We start from the raw sequence: 23,891 nt of genomic DNA, 5'->3' as shown, positions 1-23,891 counted from the left end.
AGGGGAAGAGTAGAATGGAAATAAAAGTTTAAATGATTATTACATATCTGTATATGTCTATGAAATCACTAACGTTTACATTTAATTAGGTGTATTTGAAAGAGCTGGGTAATAGTTTAATTTAAAAGTGTCTATATTTACAATACATAACTCTTTAAACTTAAGTTTACTTGATGGTAACTTTCAAATATATGAGAGTGTACATAGTTTTTCAAAATTCTTTTAGGAAAAGCACTAGGAAAAAAAGTTCAAAGATCCTTACTATAATTATGGAGAGCCACAGAAGTCCACTGACTAGAGGAATGTGGTCAGATTTGTGCCATCCCTATAGTGTCCTACTTTCCTACCTCTCCAGCCCAGTGTCTGTCTGGGCTAAGCACTCCTGCAAGAAAAAGAGAAGAAAAAAAAAATTAAAGAAAAAAAAACCAAAGAACAAAACAAAACAAGAAAAGAAAAAAAAAAAAAAACAAAGGTAAAAACAAACAAAAAACAAACGAAAAAGAATACAAGGAAGCTCACTTTGCTTCTGTAGTAGCTGTTCTTCTAACCAGAAATGCCCTCCTCAGTCCTCTCTGTTCTTTAACACCTAGCCCATCTTTCAAGATGCAACTTGAATATCACCTTTTCATGAAGCCATCCCCACAAAACAATTCACTGGGATCTTATCTTTTCTGGATTTTTGTTGCACCGTAAATGTAATATATGGGTACACATTATCTTACATCACACTCTAATGTTGCATATGAGCTACTCTTGTCCTCATAAGAATATAGTGTCTACAACTACATCTTCTTGGGGGTAGGGACCACTTGTCTGTTGTTTTCCTACAAAGAACCTACTTAGCACAGTGATAGGCGTGTAATGCAGGTGTGAATAGTCTGCAGGTTGGCAGGGGTGGGGGAGTGGGATGGGGGTGGGGGTCGGGGTGGGGCACGGTCACCACTGTACCCCTGGTAGAATTTGTGGGGAGGTGGAAGTATCCCTTAGTGGCAGCACAACTCTAACAGCTCAGGTGGGTAAAATCGTGGATTTTGGTGTCAGACAATGCTGGGTTCTCAAAATTGTCTCCACTATCTATTGGTTAGTTAAGCTTAATCTGAGCAACAGCTCTCTTTTGACAAAAGAGGGCTAAACATGTAGAATGATTTTCATGGGGCCTGACGCATTATCAGTCTCTTTCCACGTTTTCGCTTGCAGTATTAAGGGATAGTGAAGCACCACATGGATTAGAGAATTAAGCTCAACGTTGATTAAACCGTATGTGTAAAGTAATTGTAAGATTGTCCATTCCTTCTTGTCCCCTCACCGTGTGTTCAGGGACTCAAATAGAATATAGCAAATAATTTTGTCTCAGGACCAAAAATTCATCAGTAAATAAGGAGTTGCTGGGGGAAAAAAAGGCTGGCCCATGTATTTCTTAAGGAGAGGATGTAGTTTAGATCTGTTCAAATGGGTCAACCTTAAAGACTGAGTCAGTCTGATTAAGCCTGCCATTTGTAAATGCATGCTGTTGAGGGGGGGGCTGGGAAATATTAGGTTTGCCATCCTCAGGTCTGTGCTAACTGGTCATGGTACAGCATATTGGAGACTGAACTCAGGCACTTGAAACTCATTGTGCTTGCATACACAATATTTTTATGGCCTGAGAATATTTTTATATTAATAGATTTTTAATAAATTAAAAAATTCTCTTTGACCCAAATAATCAGAAGGAAAACCACACAAAACTCCGTGAGCCCTGTATTGTCTGGTTCTTTTCTGCCTCTCCGACTTCACCTGTTGTCATTCCACCCTTCGCTCATTGTACTCCAGTCAAATGAGCTGACCTCTCTTCTTCTTTAGGGTCTTTTTGCATGTGATGTTCTCTCCTGGGGCATTCTAATATTTACAGAATTACATAATATTTAAAAAGATGTACTGATTTTTAATGAATACAGGAACTGAAATATAGCTACCCAGATATTGCCTAATAGAGATAACTTTACCTGATGGGTTTATAATTACCACCCTGCACCTCTACTTATCACATAATTGCTTTTTCACACTTCATCTCTGAGTGCCATGAGGCCTGCCCTAACACCCTGCCAGTAAAAGCAAATCCCTTTACCCCCCTCTGCCACCTACTTCATGCTACTCTCTTTTTCCGTGTTCTCTCTTCCATTCAGAGCACTTCATTAATTTGCTTGATAACTTTTGTATTATCTCTCTATTAACTGAACTAGAAGTTCCACGAGAGCTTTTTTTCTATTCATTTCTATGTCTATTTTCCTGCACAATGATTGAAACATGTAGATAAGCAATGGTTAATGGATGAATGGAAGTTAAGTTTATACCATTTTATTAGCTTTAACCATAGAACTCATCAATTCATTTTAAAGCACATGGAGTTCACTAGTCTACAGCATGCTGCAGTCATTTGCACCATTTTCTTCCAGTAAAGGACTAAATCATATTCATTACAGATTAACCAAAAGTTGAAGGCCAAGCTGCCCTTTAATATTTAAATAAAATTATATAACTAAATACCATTATATTTAATAATAAAGTTTGTAAATTAAATTAAAACAATAATATTTTATTAGAGTCAACTTATTATGTCATTATCTTTGGGTATTTGGATTTTCTTCTAGGAATATAATCAATCAAAGAAAGGATAATATCACTCTTTAGATAATTTAGGAAGGTAAAAATAGATTTTTAACTCAAGACAACACATCTAACTTGGTATTTTCCTAGTCCCTATAATAATCACTTATTATTTGAATCTAAGTCCATCATTTACTATTATATCGTTATTTTTCTTTAAGTATTTTCTTCCACTATATTTCAAAACCTAGTATTTTCTTCCAATCATTTAAGTAATTAGTAGGAATTCATTCATTTGTTCAGCAAGCATTTATTGAATGCCACACGTGTAAGAAACTGGGGCCATACTGTTCTCCCCTCTAAAAAAAAAGACTGTGAATGTATGAATGACTAATGTTAAGTATGTTCTGCCAGTCGTTTTTTAGTCCAGTGCCTCCTCATTTCACACTTTCATAATTACAGAATCACAAAATTTTATGTGAACAGATTTTCAATTTTCTGAAAAAACAAAAAACCAAGGGCTAAAAACAAAAGATTGTATGATTTACCCAAAGTCACACAGCTACCTAGCAGGAAGCTGGCACTCACTGTCAGACCTCTTGTCGACCTTCCCCCACCCCCACTTACTTCTCACGAGATGTCTTATTTTCATTCTCTATTAGAGCCACTTTTTCTCCAACCTTTCTTTGCCCATGTATTCAAATATTTATGCCAATGTATTCTAGAGAGCTCACGATTTCATTTTCTCCCCCATATCAGCTCATGGGGAGAGTTTTCTTTTTTTTTTTAATCTTGGTTGATGAAATCATTATCTCCTATTGGACAGGCAAGAAATCTCCAAATTATCCTAGACTCCTCTCTCCTCTCATTCCCAAAGTTCAGTGGTCAGATTCTGTTGAAGCTAATTGCTAATTATCTTTAGAATCCAAACTTCACTCTTTTTACATTTGACATTACCTGCATCAGGCCCCATCATTTCATGTCTAAACAATTGCAGTAGCTCTCAAACTAGTCCCCATGGCAGCAGACTGTGTTTCAAGTTCTATACTAATCCTAGAATGCCCTTTCAGGGGAAAAAGAAGATGCCACTTTCACGTTTAAAAGCACAACACATTACTAGATTTGTAAGTTACTATTGCATGTAGGAAAAAATTAAAAAAAAAAAAAAAGAAACTTAACCAAACAAAAAACATTAGCCTTTCCCAGGATGACCATACCTGCTCTCTGACTTTCTCTCTCCTTCATCTTCTCGGACCCCTTTCATGTGTTTTCATGCCTGGAATGTGCTTCTCCTGTCTTGCTCACAGATGTCCCCTTTTTCTATGGCTTTCTGGCAATGCTTTGTCTCTCAGTTCTAGCCTTTACACTTTGTACAGTATTATAATTGTTTATAAATCTATACTCCCTCTGGACACTTCGAGTTTTGCATCTTAATTATCATTGACCCTCCAGTGCCAGCATAGGATCTGGGACATAGTAGGTATACAATAGGTGATGGTTGAGTGAATAAATCTTTCTCTCAGAATAGGAGAGGCAGAGAAAAAAACAAATAATATCAAGTTACCTGATCCAAATATAAAGGCTATGGGAGCACAGAACATTTCACTCCCTTGTCATTAATCCTTACAGGTGAAGTTCATGTACTGACATCTGCTAATAGGTTAAGCCAGCCACCTGCATAATTTTACTATTCATTTGGTCAGTTCAAACCTGTGCAGCCCACATTGACTTTATCTCTAATAGCTGAATCAGATACAGCTCAGAAAAGGCAAAGCCAAGAGAAACACTTGCTCTAGTGAGCCTCCCTAATGCCCAGATTTTCTTTTTTGGTAGAAAAATTAATGCAATAGCTGCATCATTGGTGATAGGGATGGTAGAGGGTATATGGAGGGCTTTTATATATTTTTGTCCTGCAGCAATCCACATACCATTTTCTACTCCATGTTTTCTTTAATGAGTAAATAGGTTTCCAGCCAAATTTACTGGATGTGGGGCATCGTTACTGTCAGGTGTTTCAGCTTTTGGAGCGTCAGTGATCTTGCTTTCTGGTGATCCCAGATACTCTCTGTAAGATGTTTGCAGCAGAGAATTTATCATCTGATATGTCTGTTTTTCCCTGGAGCCATGCTACACTTTTCCACTTTCTCTTCTTGCAGGGATTGTTTCCATTACCACCCTAACTGTGCTGGCCTATGAACGTTATATCCGTGTGGTCCATGCCAGAGTGGTCAATTTTTCCTGGGCCTGGAGGGCCATTACTTACATCTGGCTCTACTCACTGGCATGGTCAGGAGCGCCTCTCCTGGGCTGGAACAGGTACATCCTGGACATACATGGACTAGCCTGCACTGTTAACTGGAAATCCAAAGACTCCAGTGATTCCTCCTTTGTGCTTTTCTTATTTCTTGGCTGCCTGGTGGTTCCCGTGGGTGTCATAGCCCATTGCTATGGCCATATTCTGTATTCCATTCGAATGGTGAGTTGAAAAAGCTAATTTCCCTTCTCCCTAAACCATGTCCACAGTAGAACATATTATGTGCAAAAGAATCAAACACACGATCAGTATTTGCTCAGAGCTGGGCCTTATAGTGGGAGGATTTTGCACTATGAGTCACTCTCTGAAAAGGCCAATGGAAATAACATATTCCAATGCAGAATAGCATACTTCTTTTTAAAGATACTGCCATAAATAATGCATGTAATAGTCTTCACAAAATGGTGACGTTTTTATGATAGGAAAGTGTATGTCAAAGCATTTTCCATCGGACACTTTAAGTAAACTTTTATGTTACAAAATCTTCCTTTCATGCTACTTAGTTACTCATTTTTGCTTTATACTCTATTTCATGGCTTGATATAGTATAAATAGACACTTGGGGTCCCAAAGCAAAGCATTCAGAAAGTGGCCTCCTATGTCTTATTAACATAAAATATGTAGATCACAGGAGAGTTCCTAGAGAGACAGAAATAGGAGAAATTTGAAAGGTCAGGAGTGATGGAAGAACATGTGAAAATGCAGTTCAGGATGCAGTAAGGTGCTCTTCTGGCCATATCACTGTCAGCTGGGGTTCCTCCTATTTGTAATTTGTCTCAGTTTTCTTAGTTATTAAATGGTTGGCCCATAATCTGTCAGGTGTCTCTTAGTTCTAACATTTTGTAAATGTATGATTTTTTGCACCTCCCCTAAGCACAACTAACCACTTGATTAATTAATCTGTAGCATTCTTCAGCATGTGCATTCCAGGAGCAAATTTAGAGAGTCTTTCTAAAGTGGGCATGTATGTATGTTTATAGGAGTCTCCTAGGTCTCAGACCTCATCTTCAAAAAAACCCTCGTTGGCTTTTCGGATCCTTGAAAGAGTTGATGTATGCATATATAAGTAGAAAAGATTCTTAAAAGACTCATATTATCTTCAGAGAAAATTATTGATAATTAGTTTTACTTGCCCATTAGTTAAAGCAAACAAAATAAAATAGTTTTGATGTTAATATGCTGACGATTTGTTCTTGATGTACTCCTTGCTTCTCTGTGCTGGCAGCTTGCATAATTCATTCAACAAGCAGTAACTGAGCACTAACTCTAAAGGCAGGGAATACAAAAATGAATAAATATGTGGTATAGTAGTCTATGATGCTAATACGACCATAACCCAGATATTTGTCTGGCAGTTAACTTCAGTTCAATGAGTCCATTCCTCTATCTACAGACAAAAATGTATCTGAACCATCAAAAGAGAATGCTTTCTGTATTAGTCAAAACTCTTTTAGCTGTAAATGCATAAAACCTGATTCAAAGTGCATTAGGCAAAAAAAAAAAGTGATTTATGGTTCATTATTTTACTTAGGTATGGCTATACCCAGGTTCAAACGATGATCCCAGGGTTTCCCCTGTTTCTATCTCTGTGCTCTGCTTTTCACCATGTGTTGACTACATTCTTACAAGGGAAAAATGGTGGCTGTATGTCCCAATTCTCATATGCTTTGAGCAAAGAGAGTGATTTCATCTCCATTGCTTTGACCAAAATGTTGTGGGAAATATCTTGATAGGTCTGGTTTAAATCATATGTCTCTTTCTGAACAGTAAAAATGGGTTACTCAGATTTTCCAGATTTGGGTCATAGGCTCACTCTTGGATTAGGGTTGGTAGGGGATTGGGGAGGACGCAGTCTTACCCAAATGAAAGGAAAATGGTTTCTCAGAGAAAAGAGAATTTCCATGTAAGTTTTGTAGTGAAGAGAGAACAAAGGCGGAATATATGACTAAGACTTCTATCAAGGGAAACATCAGAAGCCTACCTGTCAGGATAGTTTCTTGTTTCAACTTTGCATTGAGCTACTCTCTTTAGATTTGTTGACTATTGAGTGCATGAACACTAGTTAACAATTTATTTTCATTCACGAACATATCACATTGCCCCTAAGCACCACTTCCTCTCTCTTTATCACTTTTTAAACCAAAAAAAAGGAAGAAAAGAGGTTCTGCACAGAATAAATACACAAAAAAACTACATTATTTAGCCTAAGTATAATTTAAGAGCCCTCACAGAGGGAATTCCACACTTCCCTTAATTCAACTGCCATATAAAGCCACCACTAGAGAATGGCACAGATATTTTGTCATAAAGTACGAGAACTGACCACAAACAGATTTCCTGTTGGGTGTTACCAAGAAGAACATCTGAGCTAAACATTCACACTCTATACCTCAGTCTCTAACTTCAACCATATCTGCTTTCTTTACTCAATACTTCTTTATACTCTATCTGCTCTGCTCTTTCATCAAAACCTTCCAGTCTCTTACCCACGCTGTCCTATCCCTCTTGCTTTCACCTTTTTTCCTATTGAAAGTGATGCATTCTAGCCACATGCATCACTTCATCATGACACAATTGTCCTCAACGTCCACAATTCCACTTTCTTCACACACAACCATTTGGTTAAAAAAATCCCTGTATCAACCCAACTGTCTGTCTTTTCCATGCCTATAGACAAATTACCAAAGAGGAGCTGGAGTAAAATCACACAAAATCCCCACTGTCCTTCCCTCAGATGTCTTCTCAGTGTTGTCTGGCTATCTTTGGATCCCTAGAGGGTCTGCTGTCTCCACACAGTTGCTATTATAAATCCTCTATTATCATTTTAATCTCTTGCCTTACTTCCCCGCCCCCCACCCCCACATTATTATCAAACAATCTTGCTTCTAACTTGTTGGACAAAATAAAGCCATTATCGAGGGTTTCTTCAACTCCCTGCCTCCCTTTATAAAAACCTCTATGTCCACTCTCATTTTTAGATCCCCCTCCTCTGTTGGAGAGTTCTCCCAGAAATAAGTTAATCTTATATTCTGGTTTTCTCCCCTACCCCATTCTCTGCTCAAGGGACCTTTCTCAAGTAATACTTTTCTTTTTCCTTTATATCTTTGATCTTATTCTCATAACTGTATGGTTCCCCTGAGCATAGAACTATGCTAATACAAAGGCAAAAACTGCTCTCAGTTCTCTCTAGCTATCGTTTTATTTTTCTCTTATTCCTTAACTACTAACTCAAAGAAACTTCTGTGTCTTTAAGTACCACACCCTTATTTAATTCCATTCATTTAACCAATATTTACTGAGAACATAAAATGTACCAATTACTTACTAAGCTCTCAGGTTACAAGAAGAATAAGATGGTCCCTGCCCTCAAGGAGTTTATAGTTGAATAAATTTACCTAACATTTATTCATCATCCCACTGCAAATTTGCACCTCTTTCCTCTACCAAACTCTCACAGAAACAGTGCTCATTAAGCTTCATTGATGATCTAATTGTTAGGTCCAATAGACACAATCTATTTCTATTGTTTTGACCTTTGCAGGATTTGGAACTGTGGGCCATTTCCACTTTCTTAGTAATTTTTTCCTCTGTTGTTTCTAGGGCTCCATTTTTCCCTGAATTTGTTGCTGAGTCGCTGCCCCAACTTCTTAGTCACTGAACACTTCTCTTCCTTGTCCCTAACTCTCATATCCTGCCACATACTCTCCTCAGATGATCTCATAGACTGCTAGGATTTCTTCAAAAAAAGAAAAAAAAAAAGTGATGACTTTGAAATTTTTATTTATAACCCACGTCTTTCTTCTGATCCATTACAGTCCCCCAGGGGCATCATTCCTAGCTACTTAAGCCAGAAAATATGGAGTAATCTTTGTTCATGACTCTCCCTACACCCAACCAATGATCAAATCTAACCTGTTCTGTCTTTTATTATTTGTCCAGTATATCCCTTTTTCCCTATCCCACTGCCACAGACTTAATTCAAGAGGACATTAGTTCTTTTTCCTTTCCTCTAACCCATTTTCTCCCCACTGCCAATAGGGTACTTGTTTTCAAATATAACGTTTTTTTATGTCACTGCCTAGCTTAAAATCTCTCAGGGGTTCCATTGTCTTCATGACGAAAAATGAGGTGTCTCAAGATCACTACAAGACCTTTCGCTGCCAGCTCCCGTTCTGCCTGTCCATTCCATTTCTTGACACCCCAGTCTCTCTTGTGAGACTCCAGCCGACTGCACTAGTTCTCATTCCCAGAATTTGACATGTATTCTTTTGCTTCTTAGCCTTAGAGCCTTTTATTCCTTTCTTCTGGAATATTCTTTCTTTCTTCCTTACTCAGTTAACTCCTACTAACTCCAGAAAGTGGAGATCAAGAGCTTCTCACTTTCACCCATGCTCTGAACTGTTGTCCCTCCCGTTTATTCTCATTGCATGCTCTGGCCATCTCCCTCATGGCACTTACCCCCTACTGAGGCTGTCTGTGTGACTGCCTCTCTTACCAAGTAGTGAAAGTCTCAAGAACAGAGACCTCGTCTTATTTATTTTTTCATCTAGAGCTAGAAAAATTCCTGCATGCAACAGGTGCTCAACGACTATGTTTTGAGTGAGTTGCAGGCAGAAGGCATAGGAAAGGGAAAAGGCAGGGGATGTGGTGAAAACATAAAGAGATTTGATTTTGGACTGCGCTGTTACCTCAACACAGAATTTAGTGCAAGTAATTTACCGCAATTTCCTTGTCAAGAGGCTGACTCAAAAGAGCAATGGAAACATAGCTGCCCACTTGAGAATGAGGACTCACAATGAATTTTTTGAAAATCAACAGATAACTGGGTTAAGAAAGACTAATTATCCTCCATTTATGGAGGCAGAAACTACTTTTAGAGGGATTTCTGGAGAATTTGTTTTAAATGGTTCATTCTTTAGGATAAATTTGACTGTACCTGTGCTCTTGCTTCATCTGTAGTAATTCTGAAAAAAAAATCTTCACGCGATAGAATAAAGGGGCTGCTGCATGAAGTAGAGAACTTTATTTGGGAAACATTGAATGAGAAGAGCAGAAAAATCAAGAGTGATGAAACAAAGAGGCGAAAATAAATTAAAAAACAATTAAGGAAATTCTATATGTATAAACTCAAATAAGCTGAAACATTAGTAAAGCCCTTCGTTCTCCTAATGCCAAAGTGACACTGAAGAAGTATTGACCAACATTAACTTAACTTTTGAGCTTTGAGATGGCAAACAAATGTTCTGCTTTGATAAATGGTGAAAGAGGATGAGGACTGACTTACCCAGAAAATGGTACAGATAAAATTGCTGGCCCTTAGGTATGGGAGGTTACAAGGCAGTGAACTGAGATTGGATTCTATCACTAGCTAATTGAAACTCTGAGCAGTCAAAATTAAAAATCATGATTCCAAACATCCCATAGAATCATGAAAATACAGAGGCGTATGGTAAAAGTATGTTAGTTTCAAATAAAAATAAATATTTAACCTCAAAAACAATCTCATGAAGTCAGAAGTATGGAACTGGGATCAGGTTCCGCTAATTCTAATAGGTAATTTGTTGTGATTTCCTCTAATCTTTACTCTTAGAGAAGGCAATAGTCTTGCCCTACCTCATACTGAGAACAAAAGTGATAAATTTCAAACATGAACCCAGATCTCATTTCAAATCCAGAGCTTTACTAGAATTTTAGAACCTTTCTCCCTTTCCCAGGGGAAAAGCAAAAGAGCAAAGTGTGCTATTCTCTATATAGAATAATGTCCTATCATGTTTCTTTTAAAATAGAATTGCACACATAAGTCATAATAGCATGAGAACTTTTACACTCACCCCTTCTCACACATTCTCTTTACTCTAAACAAATCAACCATTTAAATTTCCCATTTGTTCTTTGTCGATGTCAATATATGATTTTAATATTGTGGCTTTTTTTTGTATGCTGTATGGTGGGGGTCACATTTCATTCTTTTCCATGTGACTATCCTGTTATTGCAGCACCATATGTTGAATTTTTGTGTGTGGGAGGGAAGTGCATGGGCCAGGAGTCAAACCCGGGTCTCCTGCATGGGAGATGAGAATTCTACCACTGAACTACCCTTGCACCCACCAATGATTTTAATAATATAGCTTTAAAAATATAATTTTAGATGATAATAATTTAAAAATATCAATCAAAATATATCTTTAAATACTATAAGCATATATTCTAACTGATTTCTTTGGAAAAATTTTCCTTCATTTTTACATTCAGCCTAGAAAACAAGAGTATATGTAGAGTCTGTTGAAATGCACTAAATCTTCCTTTGAAAATTATCAATACTAAGTATGAATAGTATATCAGACACTTTTTCTTAAAGCTAATTATAAGGCATTTGTATTTCTGTAGCAAAGTTAGTATAGCATCTTAGGAATTCAGAATTAACTATTTTTAAGAACCTTCTTTCAGTGACCAGGAATGTTCTTCCCCTCACATTAATGACATGTGTATAATAAAAATAGGAACTACTTTTAAGGAACCTTTTATCTGAGAAACTCAGTGAGTTCATGGACTGTATGTATATCATTAATCATCAGTATCTTTAATTGGAGTAAACTAGTGGTAGATATGCTGATTTCAGAGGCTGATGGGGTGCTCAGATTTAATAAGTGCTCTCCTCTGCAACTAACACCCTGATGAAACCAACTGCAAACTGTCATCAAGTCCCACTTCATCGTCATTAGCACTGAACCGGAAGTCAGAGTGGTTCTAGCAAGAATTCATTCAGAGATTAATGTCTCATCAAGTCCACACATAGCTTTAACCATGCAGAACTCTTGACCTTGCAGGGGTTTGCTGATTAGTTTGAGTGCTAGAGAACTGTGCTTTGGACAAAAGATTTTCAAGGATCATGGAGAAATTGTTCCCATTTTATCATGACTCTTTCAAGCTGTCTTTTAGTTACTTGAAGAGGAAGGAAAATAATTCATTTTATTCCTAGATAAACTGGAAAAACATTAAAAACCATTAAAGAATCTAAGAGGCTCTGTAGTTGAACCCTAATATGATACAAATAAGGAAACTGAGGCCTCGAGGGACCAGGGGCTGGGCCCAGCTGCAGGTCCTGGATCAGCAGTTAGCCTTCCAAGGTCCTCTTCCGTCCTCTTTCTTATTAAGGCAGGGCCAAAAATGGTGTCTGAATATCTATTACAAAGACAATTTTTAAAAGTGATTCTTTCGTTTTCAACCTCTTCCTCTTTTTTCTCTCTTTTCTGCAGCTTCGTTGTGTTGAAGATCTCCAGACAGTTCAAGTGATCAAAACTCTACGATATGAAAAGAGAGTGGCCAAAATGTGCTTTGTCATGATTGCCACCTTCCTGATGTGCTGGACGCCTTACATTGTGACCTGTTTCTTGGTGGTTAATGGTTATGGACACTTGGTCACCCCGACAGTATCTGTTGTTTCACATCTCTTTGTTAAATCGAGCACTGTTTATAATCCAGTTATTTATATCTTCATGATCAAAAAGGTAAGCGTTATAATTAACTGATTGTTTTCGCCCATTAGGACCCAGGACAGTATTTCAGTTGAGGCAATTCAGATGATAAAACCCCAAATCAAGAATTTTATAGGAACGCAAAGGGTTCAGGAAGATATTTCCAGATAAAATAATACTAATTTAAGATCTACCAATTGGAGTTCATGCTTGATAGCTAAATTCGAAGAAAGTAGAAGTTTTGATGTGATGGTTCTCAATAATGACTGTGAGATGAGAACCCTCAATGTGATTAACAAGAAGATGGGTCTCCAAGTTATGAAGTTTAAGGATCAGAGAATTTAAGTTATGAATAATGGCTAATTACACTATTGAAATTTTAAAGGGCAATGATAATAGGTAAAAAGCATACAAGCACTAATAACTACTCTGACTTCTAATGCTCAAGAGTTTAGAAGAGGTGGGTATTCATATATTAACTTTATAATGTTCAGTCCTAAATATCCTTCTTTCTTATATTGCTCCTTTTCTTTGAATATTTTGGTTTACCTTCTCCAAGAGCTCGCTCTCAAAACGTGTCCTTTCCCTGGTGGCCTTTTTCTTCCTTTCCTGTTCTCTTCCATTTGTATGTTCCATTAACTTAGAAATTTTTAACTTGGAGTCCCTTAGAACCTAAGAATTCCTTGAATTGGCCTAAGGAGAGCCAGTGAAACCCCTGAGATTGTTTGCAAAACTTTTTGAGAAATATACACATGTGAGTTTATCTAGCGAGATGAATTTTAACTTTATTTTTTTTGTACCTAAACAGGCTATGGTATGCAAATAAGTGTATTTTAAATACATTGATTAACAATTATTTGTTGCACATTGTCTATGTGCCAAAGTACTATACATCAGTGCTTATGAAAAGTTAATGTGCATACATGTCATTTGGAGATCCTGTCCAAATGCATATTCTGATTCAGTATTTCTGAGTCTCTGCACTGTTCAAGATTCTGCATCTTGACAAGCTCCCACATGGTCTTGACATTTCTGGTTCTGTGGAGCACACTTTGAACAGGAAGTCTCAAAGACACAATAAACAAACAAAAACCCTGAATAAATTTACGTGGGTAAAAAAATTTCATCATCTGTACTATATTTAACCCTTAAAATAATATATCTTTAGCACTTAACCCAACACCAAAAAATGGTTTGAAAAACAAATGCTCCGCAAATAATTTTTTAGATTGTTAAGTATAAATTTAGTGCTAACCTGTATATAAATAGGGTTCCAAGAAGACAGAAGTCAACGTATCTATTGCTAAATTTTTTATTGGTATTTCCTGATTTGGGAAAGCCCATGTATTAAATGTTTATTTTGCTCTAAACAAAGGGGATAAACTTAAATTAAATAACTTTTTACCTCTATGTCATCTTGGTCACAATAGACTGACTCCTGTAGCAATACCAGCCCACATTGCAGTGGATTAACACGATGGGGGTTTATCTCACTCAGGTCACAGTGCACCTTCCAGAGTATTTGGTGTAGGAGGTGGAGTGTGGCCTGTGAAGTCATCTGGGAATTTAGGTTCCTTTCATTTAGTGATGCTGCCATGTCCAGACCTTGGCTCCAATGTCCTTGCAGTAGGAGAAGAGGAGCGAGCAACCCCTGAACGGAGCTGAGAAATATGGTTTAGGGTTGTGCCCAGGACAAAGAGGAGAATCCTGGGTACTAGTGAGCACTAGCACTCTCTGTTGTAACATTTCCCCTCAACTGGTCTGTATGAGTCCCAGAAAAACGTCTTCTCCTAATTAAAGGAACCACGTGAGTGTGGAACCTCTGCTGGAAAGAGCTTGCCTGCCTTTGCTGCTCACCGTATCCCTAAAGCCTGGCAAACTAGCTGCAACCTATTTGATACTCGCTGAATGTTTATGGAATGAATTAATGTTCAAAACCCCTTAAAGAAACAGATCTAGCTGCCCTCATAAAAGATGCATGCAACTTGAATCCATGAAGGTTGTAAGGTACTGAAATAGTTCAGTGTGCTCTAATTATTAAGAATTATAATCAATAAAAGATGTAAGACCCCAGCGTTTCTTAGGTAGGCCTGCATATTGCCACCTAACGCCACATCCACTTGTTTACTACTAATAAAGAGCAACCCAAGTGAAACCCTAAGCTAATTTTCTCGAATGTTAATCCAGATTGAAAAGTCAAATTGTACTTATTATTCAACTGTATTTTCTCTCTACTCAGTTTCGAAGATCCCTTTTGCAGCTCCTGTGTTTCCGACTGCTGAGATGCCAGAGGCCTGCCAAAGACTTACCAGTAGTTGGGAGCGAAATGCAGATCAGACCCATTGTCATGTCACAGAAAGATGGACACAGGCCAAAGAAAAAAGTGACTTTTAACTCTTCTTCCATCATTTTTATGATAAGCGGTGACGAATCTGTATCAGTTGACAGTAGTGACAAAACAAATGGATCCAAAGTTGATGTAATCCAAGTTCGTCCTTTATAGGAATGAATAATGCTAATGAAAGGTGGAAACTTACACTGGACACCACTTTTTAGACCTCCATTATAAGGACTGTTCTGGAATCCCCATTCTTTGTGTATCAACAAAATGTGGCCCAGGTGTAAAGCTGAATTGTGCATATGCTCTCTGGCCTCAGAAAGCAATCGAAATCACACAAAACAAATTCTCTTAACTCAGTGGGTGCTTTACATAATGAAATACTATTTGCAGCACAAGATGGACACGTGGCACCATCAACTTCTAACATGTTGGCAATTTTCATTTCAAATATGCATTTGAAATTACTGTGTTTTCCAAGGCACATAATACATTTTTCTCAAAAAGTATTTAACTGTAAAAATATCTTTGTCTTATACACATGTGCAAACTATCTAGAAAAACTTGAATTTTCTTTGGTGATGGTTCCTGTTAAGTGTCACGGCCTATGCTTGACCAAATCAAATTTATCGAGGAGCTCATTCTAGGATGAAAAAAGAAGTCACTGCCCTAACTGTATCTGAAACAAAAGACTCTTGCACTATACCTTGTGTGAGAAAGAGAAGCTTCAGAATAATGTGCTGCTGAGCTCGTTCTAGATATACTAAAAAGCTTCATAGTGTGTTGGTTCGGCATTATGTACACCTGAAAAACCTGCTCTTAATTCATTCCTGTGAATGTGAACCCACTGTGATTAGATCCTTTTGTTGAGGCTACTTAAGATAAGGTGCTGGGCCTTAAACCTATTACTGGCGGCTTTAGAGAGAGAGAAAGAGAAAGTCACAGGGCGCTGCCAGAAGCTGAAGTGAACAGAGCCTGGAGGAGGAGGGAGAAGCCTGGAGATGCTGCCAAGGGCATTGCCATATGAAGGAAAAGCCAAGGAAGCCCGAAGACTGCCTGCCATCCAGAAGATGCTGACCCCAGAAGAAGTAAGCCTTCCAGCCTCAGAGACCATGAGCCAATAAACGCCAGTCATTGAGCCAACTCATTGCATAGTGCTTGTTTTAGCAACCAGGAAACTAAAGCATATAACCAAGAACAGAGGATCTTGAATTTCCAGAGAATGATGTTATATAGTCACTTGTACATTAGGAGAGATACACATGATGAAGACGGTGTTGAGGACAGAGAGATATCTCCATCTATTGCATTTCCAACACAAGCCTGGCAGTATTAACATTTCCGCTTAATAATTTCTCACAGTTTTGCCAAGGACACAGCATTCCTTGGCAAATTTAGAAAAGGAGGTCTAAGCAAAACCAAACCAACATTTAAAGAGGGACAAAAAAGTATTGCACTGTATTCATGAAATACATGATCTGATCTTTATTTTTCATCAGTCCACTGGATAATTAATGGTCAGTGTTAGTGAAGAGGCCATTTTTCATGGATCATTTTTTAGATTACACGTGGATTATTAGAACTCATGGATTTCTCTAAGATAAACACAATCATTTTATTTTTATTTATTAATTTTTGTTTCTTAGATGACTGTACTACTATTGTTGCATCTTCATAATTAAACATTTGAAGGACTTCTAAATGACTTAGTCAGCCTTTTGAAGAAGAAGGAATTAAAGAAAAAGTTTTCACTAAATGTTCTTTTAAAAATCAAGTTTATGGATGGTTCTGCAGCAGCATGTACTTCAAGAAAACATTAGTGAATTGCTTCTAAGAGTCTGGAATGGAATAAAATACGGTTTCATATTTCTAAGAAAGCTGACTCTCCTTGTTTTCTTTCATCTTTCTTGACTAGGAAGATAATTTGTCTATGAATAAAACCCTTTCCTATCCTTCACATCGTATGGCATTAACAGCTAATTAAAAAAAAAAAAAATCTCCAGAAGGTAATCACTGGTATTCTAAGGTGGGGAGAAAATAGTCCAGATTTTAGCCCTCTGGGACTCCCCAGAAATCCTACGGAGTTGATCAGGTGAATCTGAGTCATGTGCTCAGGAAAGTCCATGTGGTGAAAAGTACAGTTAGCATGTTAGGCAAGGTATGAATTTTTAGTCCCAGATGTTGTGTTTATCCTGTCATATTATGTCCACAGACACTGTCCAGGGCCAGTGTCTACCCTGCAACCTATTGGGCCCTACTTTTTGGTAAGTGATAGAGATCTTGGTTACCATGCTTTTATAATTAGAATAACTCTGACTTGAGGGAAGCTATGTATTGTAACTTAAGCAAAAAGGGGGTGGGGGGGTAGACTTTTTTTCACAATAATTGAAATTAATCCACCGAGAAATTCTTAATTTAGTTGCAAGCTGACAAATATCTTCCATTGTTGAATTAAATATGATTTTTAAAAATATGATTAAGGCTCATGTTTTTGAGCCTTAGCTTTGGTTACAGAGAGATCAAGCTTTAGCTAACTCAGACCTTACTATCACCTGGGAAGTAACTGGGAATTTGACTCCACGGAGTTTGTAGGGAAACATGTCTTATATTCTAGAAATCAGTGAGCCAGTTCCATGGTCTTCTCAGGCAGTCCATAGGTCTAGGTGACATGTAGCATATAAGGGAGCAGGTGCTACTGATGGCAATCAGTGTTCCAAAGAAAAAGAGTCCTTTTTTTATTACCTGTAAAGACAATAGGTACTCTCATTTCATTTGTTCAGAGATTCAGATCTTACAAAGGACTTCCTTCTTGAACTACTAAGGAGTATACAATATCATCTTTGCTCTTTAACATGAAACAGCAATTTACTTGCATGACCACTAGGTCATGCAATGGCTGATAAGGTCAAGAATTCGGAACATTCCTCCTCCTTGTCTCAAAAGAATCTATGTGTTCTGGATGAGGAATTCTTAGCAAGCAGCCTTCGTAAAGTCATTAAAAAACAACAACACATAGCTGGGAGCTCTGTCTTAAAATTGTCTTCGTGCCAAAGACGCAAACACTTCAATCACTTCTCAGCCATGGTACAAAGTCTCCATGAGAAGAGCAATATGCTGGGGACCTCTGGGAATCCGAGGGCTTAATTCACTCAAAGAAGCCTTTAAACTCTGCATCTTTATTTCCAGGATTAAGTCAAGAGCAAAGACCCACTCCGACATCATCCTGGCCTACTTCTATTATTGCATTGACTGGCCTGCATACTAATTATCTGTTCTTGTCTCTTTTCCTATCAGGCTTTTAGCTCTTCAAGGGCAGGGACCCTATTTTATCCATCTTTGTATGCATAGAGCTTGACTCCTTCCAGTCCATTCTCCAAAGTGATCTTTCTAAGAGTCTGTTACCCTCCTTTGGTCTCTCCCTATTTCTCTCAAGATAATATTAGAGATGTTCATGGCTTGGCTTAGCTCTCTAGCTTCATCAGCTCCAAAGGAGTATTTGCAGTTCCTACGCTGCCATACTGTTCACGTTCTTTCAGCCTACCCACTCCTGTCTCTGTAGGGGGCAGATCCTCCGTCTCCAGTGCAGGTATCTCCCTCTCCCAGTCGACTCTGAACTACGGGGAGGGGAGGGACAGAGCCTCTTTCGTCACCATGCTTAGCTCAGTGTCTACATCTAAATAAAACTATCTGTTGAATGAATGAATTTGTAAAATTTCTAAGTAGAAGATCATAAATCTGCATGTCTACAGAGTGGCATCTCTGGGTAAACTGCCCCAAACGAATGTGGCACAGCATTACTTTGGGAATTAGATTGTGTTTTATAAGTGATTTGATTCTACCCAATACTAGAATCTAACCCCCTACAAGTGTTGCATGAAGCAAAAGTCAAGAAGGGGTCACATTGCAAATATAAAGTAAAAAGTTTAGAAATATTAGCATCAGTTCCTTTTTTCTCTCTCCCCTTCAAAATCTCTCTGTTTCTTGCCTCTTTTTTTTTGTAATTTTGTTCATTAGGCACACTGCTGTCTGTGTACCTGGGAAGGCAAACATCTGGTATCTGTCTTATCATTTCTGTATTTGGCTGAAATAAATATTACCATAACACTATGATGCTTCAACACAACAGATTTTTTTTCTAAGTATGATGTGTTCCAACCTTTTTCTGCCACTGCCACTGCAGCACTGCTTCATGGTATCTTACTCTGGTGAAGGTGACCTGTAGGGAAGTTTAAAAAATATTCTTGTGTATTCTTTACTGGATAAACAGAAGGTAAAAATGAGAAGTCTTAAATCCAGCCCTTACCATGGTATAGAGAGGGATAAAGGTAGATGGCATAAGAGCATGAAGGAATTTCTCTATGTTCCTTTGGAAGATGAACCACCAAGAGTTGACATGTGCTCGCATCTGCAATAATGTAAGCGTCTTAAAGAACAGCTCCAACAAAATGCTTCTTTTCTTTACCACAACTTATTTTTTCTCTTCATCTCCATTCATCATGATGTCACACACAAAATAGTCAAATAACTTCCTAATGTCAATAATATAGACATTACCTTAAAATGCTATAATACATACACAGACACCTGTTAGGGAAGTTTATTTTGCTGAAGGGTTGATATGGGCACTGTTTTCCACCTGAGGATTTGTTCAACCAATCTGTGGACAATCTGAGCACAAAGATTTGAGAAATGTCTGTTGCTTCCTGGTTGGTTTGGGACAGTGTTTATGGCAACATGGCATCTAATGAAGGTCTCTTTTGGCCTACTTCATATTCAGGATAAATACTGCAATGCAGCTGTAACCGCTTTTAAAGACACGAGCAAGATACAGTAATAAAACGTTCCAGTGTCTTATAGTAAAACTTCCTTCACTGCATATAATACCAAGTCTGCTCAAGCTGAAGTCTGCTTTCTTTCTATCTTAAGGAGAGATGGAAAACAAATAGTCACTCTCTCCTTAAATTTATCTTGTAAGTCTTTTCATTCAATTAGTTTAAAATTACAACCACAAGCATTTTTTTCTGTCTCTTATGTACCTGGGCCCCTAATGCACTCAATGTAATTTTCTTCAATGTATTAATCTTTCTGACCATGAATTTCTTTAGTGTTACATACTTCTTCCAGTGTATAAAGCCTCCAAGGATTTTCAATACTACTCTGAGTATGCAGCTTTTAACGTTAGGAGTGGAAAGGTCATTTGACATTTCTTAGATTTCTTAACTATGTTAATATATATCAGAGTGATAGTTTCATGAAATTGCATATTACTAACTCTACTAAATGCCTAGGATTTAATCCGTGAATGATCAGAGATTGAAACCAAAGATATTTTGTCATCTTGGTTACCTCCTAGATGTCCCTGAAATGTAGATGAGATGATGTGTGTAGGTCATTGTCACTGGTTGTACATTCACAATCCACCCAGGTCTAAGGTATGCTCTGTGTGTGTGTATGTGTGTTAGTTCTTGTTCCTATTTTTACACAGTGGGGGTGAAATGGGGGCTGGAGCAGAGACGAATTAAAGGAAAGAACATTTGTTAGAATATGAATGAACCATCTCAATTAATAGAGCCAAACCTTCTCACTCACCTCTGTATAATTGTATATGGATAGATCCGAAATTGCATGGGCATCTGGAATTCTAAATCTTGAGAATTCAGGAAGGCACATACCTGGAAACCAAATTAAACAATATATCTGCTTTTCCAAAATAGTCTATAAAACTGTGTTGGATTCCACAGGCAAATTAAATGGAATATTCACTACCAATGTTTCTCTCTAACCTTCTAAAAGTACGGCTAGCCATACTGTGTTCTGTATGAATACTGAGCAAAACACACAGATTGTTTCCTGTTGGGATTAAATAAAACTTCAATACAGTTAATAAACATGTACTTACTGCTTAATAAAACCATTATTTTCCTTATTTTACAAATGTAAAGCAATATGTAAATATGATGACAAATGCCAGCATTTGCTACTCTCTTTTTTGTTTCACTACAAAAATTTGCTTCATTGCATTGAAGACACCTTATTAACTTGCACATCAGGCCCCTTATTTTGTGAGCTCCTAGAGGTCAGGCACCATGTTTCTACATGTTTGAAATCTAACGCTGAATGAATATTTGATAAATGAATGACTAATTTAATATTATTTTCACAGAACCAAACAACTCTAGTTTAAAGGAGATTATTTCCCGAGTCGGAGAGCTTGAATTCAAGTCCCAGTTTCACCACTACTTAGCTACATGACCTTGAGAAAGTAGTTTCTGAGCTTTAGTGTCCTCATCTATAAAATGAGGAAAACACTAGTACTTATGCCCCATGTACCTGTTTGAAAGGATTATGTGCCCTAGAAAAGCCATGTTTTAATTCTGGTCCATTTTGTGGAGGCATCCATTTCTTTTAATCTCTGTTCAGCACTACAGGTTGGAAACCTGATTAGATTGTCTCCACCGAGATGTGACACACCCAACTGTGGGTATTAATCTTTGATTAGAGGGAGATGTGACTCCACCCATTGCAAGTGGGTCTTGATTAGTTTACTGGGATCCTTTAAAATAAGAAACATTTTGGGAAAAGCTTCAGAGCTATGAGAACCATGAGAGCTCAAGTAGCCAGAGACCTCTGGAAATGAAGAAGGAAAATGCCCCTGGGGGAGCTTCATGAAAAGCCATTCTGTTTCTGGTATATCACATCCGGCAGCTAGCAAACTAGAACACCCCATATTTTTTGTGAGGAGCAAATTAGAAAATGCATTTTACAAAAGCAAGATATTGCAGAAAGCTAAATGTCAAACTGCCATGTGCCCGGCAATCCCATTACTAGGCATATACTGAAAAAAACTGAAAGCAGGGACTTGAACAGATATTTGCACACCAGTGTTCACAGTGGCTCTCTTCACAATTGCCAAAAGATGGAAGAAACCCAAGTGACCATTATCATGAATGAACAAAATGCGGTAATATGCAAATCATGGAATATTATTCAACTGTAAAACGGAATGGGGTTCTGAAACATGTGACAACATGGATGAACCTTGAAGACATCATGTTGAGTGAAACAAGCCAGATACAAAAGAACAAAAATTGTATGATCTCACTGTTTTGAAATGATTAGAACAAACAAACTCATAGAGTCAGAAACTAGAATATAGGCTACTGGGGATGGTGTGGGGACAGGGAATGGGAAGTTGAGGCTTAAAATATACAGTACTTTTATTTGGAATGATGGAAGTATGTTGGTAATGGATTATGGTAATAGTAGCACAACGTTGTGAACATAATAAACAGCACTGAAATATGTATTTGACATGATTAAAAGGGTAAATATTAGTGTGCATATATATATATATATATATATATGGTAACAGAATAAAATAAAGAAAATCCATGAAACTACACTGCATAAGCAGTGATCCCTAATGCACAAGCATGGATTTTAATTAAAATATTTATATAAATAATTATATAAATATTAATAATTTAATTAATAGTAAAATTATAAAAATGTGCTATCATCAATCGTAACAGATGTCCCACATTTGTTTGATAGTGGGTAGTATATAGGAGTCCTACATTTTATGCATGATAGTTCTGTAACCCCACAGCTTCTCTCTCTCTCTCTCTCTCTCTCTAAAAAAAAAGCCAGATACCCAACACATATCAAATTCTCAGTGATGTTGGTTATGATAACTGTTGTCACAATAATGTTTTATCTTTGCAGTCTAGTAACCAAAACCACTGTTGACAGTGCACCCTTCACCCACTGCCACCACTGTCATCACATGAAAACCAACTGCATGAAGGCTCAGAAGGGAGGGAAAAGATGACTCTGGATCCTGAGCATGGGGGTGAGATGACTGAAAAAGAAAGGAGTATTTATTAACGAAGGGAGAAAACCAAAAGGAAATTGCCCAGAAACTCTACAATTTCATCACACCCAGACACCAGTGTCTAGTGACTTCCGATAACACCATAACATTTACTGTGAAGTTAGTCTGTGCCAGACTTTTTTTTTTTTAAAGCTTTATGTAAATTACTGGATTTAGTCTTCACAACGACTCTCTGCAATAGACGTATTATTTTCACTTTATAGGTGAATAAAACAAAGGTTTTAGAGACAGTAATTGACTTGTTTAAGATGGCACAGCTAATGCTGGCAAGTCAGGACTGGAACCTGGGTGGAGGTTTAAAGTCAAGGCGTAGGTCTGTCCTTACCTGGAACAGGTTGATACTGAGAAATGGCCTGTGAAGGAGTGTGATGCTGAGAATCACAGAAAGGTTATCCAGTTCTCAGGCTATTTGCAATTGTTTACATATATGCACATATGTACGTATGCAATTATACATACATGTATATTTAATTCCAAATTACATATAAAAACTTAAAACTTCAATATTTATAATATTAATATATTGGCTGACTCCATTTTAATCCAAAGGTAAATGGATATGTCAGATGCAACTTTTGATAGGGCAAAAGGCAAGACAGCGCTAGAGCTTGTAGGCATGTTTTCTGAGGGCATGCAGCCTGGGGATCCACGCAGGGGCTGTTACTGAATCTGAAAGGGGAGAGGAAGGTACATATTTCAGCCAAGCTTTGGTACTCTGAGCTTTTTTTGTGTGGCTCACTGCATAGACCCCCATACACAGATCTTAAAAGAAACCATGTGTGCTTCTCTGGGTGCAAACATTCTTCTCTGCGCTTCTCTTAGTTGTCCAATGTGAGCAATAACAGTTAAATAGGTGAGCAATCTACAGTTCTGAGCAGGAATATGCATCCTATGTCTGTGATCACTGAGGACCAGAAATAGGTCCACGGTGAATCCGCAGGAAGACTAGTCTATCTCCATTTGAGGAGTTTTACTTACTAAGGTCATTATTGAATTTATCCATCAACTCATCAAATACCAAGCAGTCTTCAAAGCCCTGCAACAAGAAAAAAATGGAAACAAATAAACTGGAAATAATAAAAACTTCCTAGCAATTTTAATCAGCTCCTCCATCATTGAGCATAATTCATAATTTTTAAATCAGACAATACACAGAACAGTTTAATAATCTCACTTGGAATTGAATTATTTTTGCAAAAGCCCATCAGCTGCATGCTTGATGGTTTTGTCCTTGCCCGTTCATATCTACACTGATTACAATGATTCGGAATTTGAGCAAAGTTT

The 23,891-nt window shown here is 37.6% G+C and overlaps 2 protein-coding genes across 3 annotated transcripts in view; one reads left to right on the top strand and one right to left on the bottom strand.

The window, feature by feature from the left end:
• Positions 1–15,189, top strand: part of OPN3 (opsin 3) — a 50,239-nt gene extending 35,050 nt beyond the window's left edge. Inside the window, exons 2-4 of the mRNA XM_077168460.1 lie at positions 4,743–5,062; positions 12,157–12,408; positions 14,615–15,189. Of these exons, the coding sequence (XP_077024575.1) occupies positions 4,743–5,062; positions 12,157–12,408; positions 14,615–14,878 (836 nt within the window). The 3' untranslated portion in view covers positions 14,879–15,189. The remainder of the gene's footprint in view (positions 1–4,742; positions 5,063–12,156; positions 12,409–14,614) is intronic.
• A 967-nt stretch (positions 15,190–16,156) lies between these two features.
• The window catches only part of KMO (kynurenine 3-monooxygenase), a 64,360-nt gene continuing 56,625 nt past the window's right edge, over positions 16,157–23,891 (bottom strand). The window contains exons 11-15 of one of the 2 annotated variants that reach the window (XM_077168457.1): positions 23,586–23,643; positions 20,303–20,385; positions 19,017–19,118; positions 18,870–18,929; positions 16,157–17,455 (exon numbers count right to left, since the gene is read on the bottom strand). In XM_077168457.1, the coding sequence (XP_077024572.1) occupies positions 17,324–17,455; positions 18,870–18,929; positions 19,017–19,118; positions 20,303–20,385; positions 23,586–23,643 (435 nt within the window). In that variant the 3' untranslated portion in view covers positions 16,157–17,323. The remainder of the gene's footprint in view (positions 17,456–18,869; positions 18,930–19,016; positions 19,119–20,302; positions 20,386–23,585; positions 23,644–23,891) is intronic. The other variant, XM_077168458.1, reaches the window with a different exon arrangement.

The sequence above is a fragment of the Tamandua tetradactyla genome, chromosome 7 (assembly GCF_023851605.1).
Source record: "Tamandua tetradactyla isolate mTamTet1 chromosome 7, mTamTet1.pri, whole genome shotgun sequence".
Classification (NCBI taxonomy): Eukaryota; Metazoa; Chordata; class Mammalia; order Pilosa; family Myrmecophagidae; genus Tamandua; species Tamandua tetradactyla.
The sequence above is the reverse complement of the archived record's forward strand: the minus strand, read 5'-3'. Positions and strand labels throughout refer to the sequence as shown.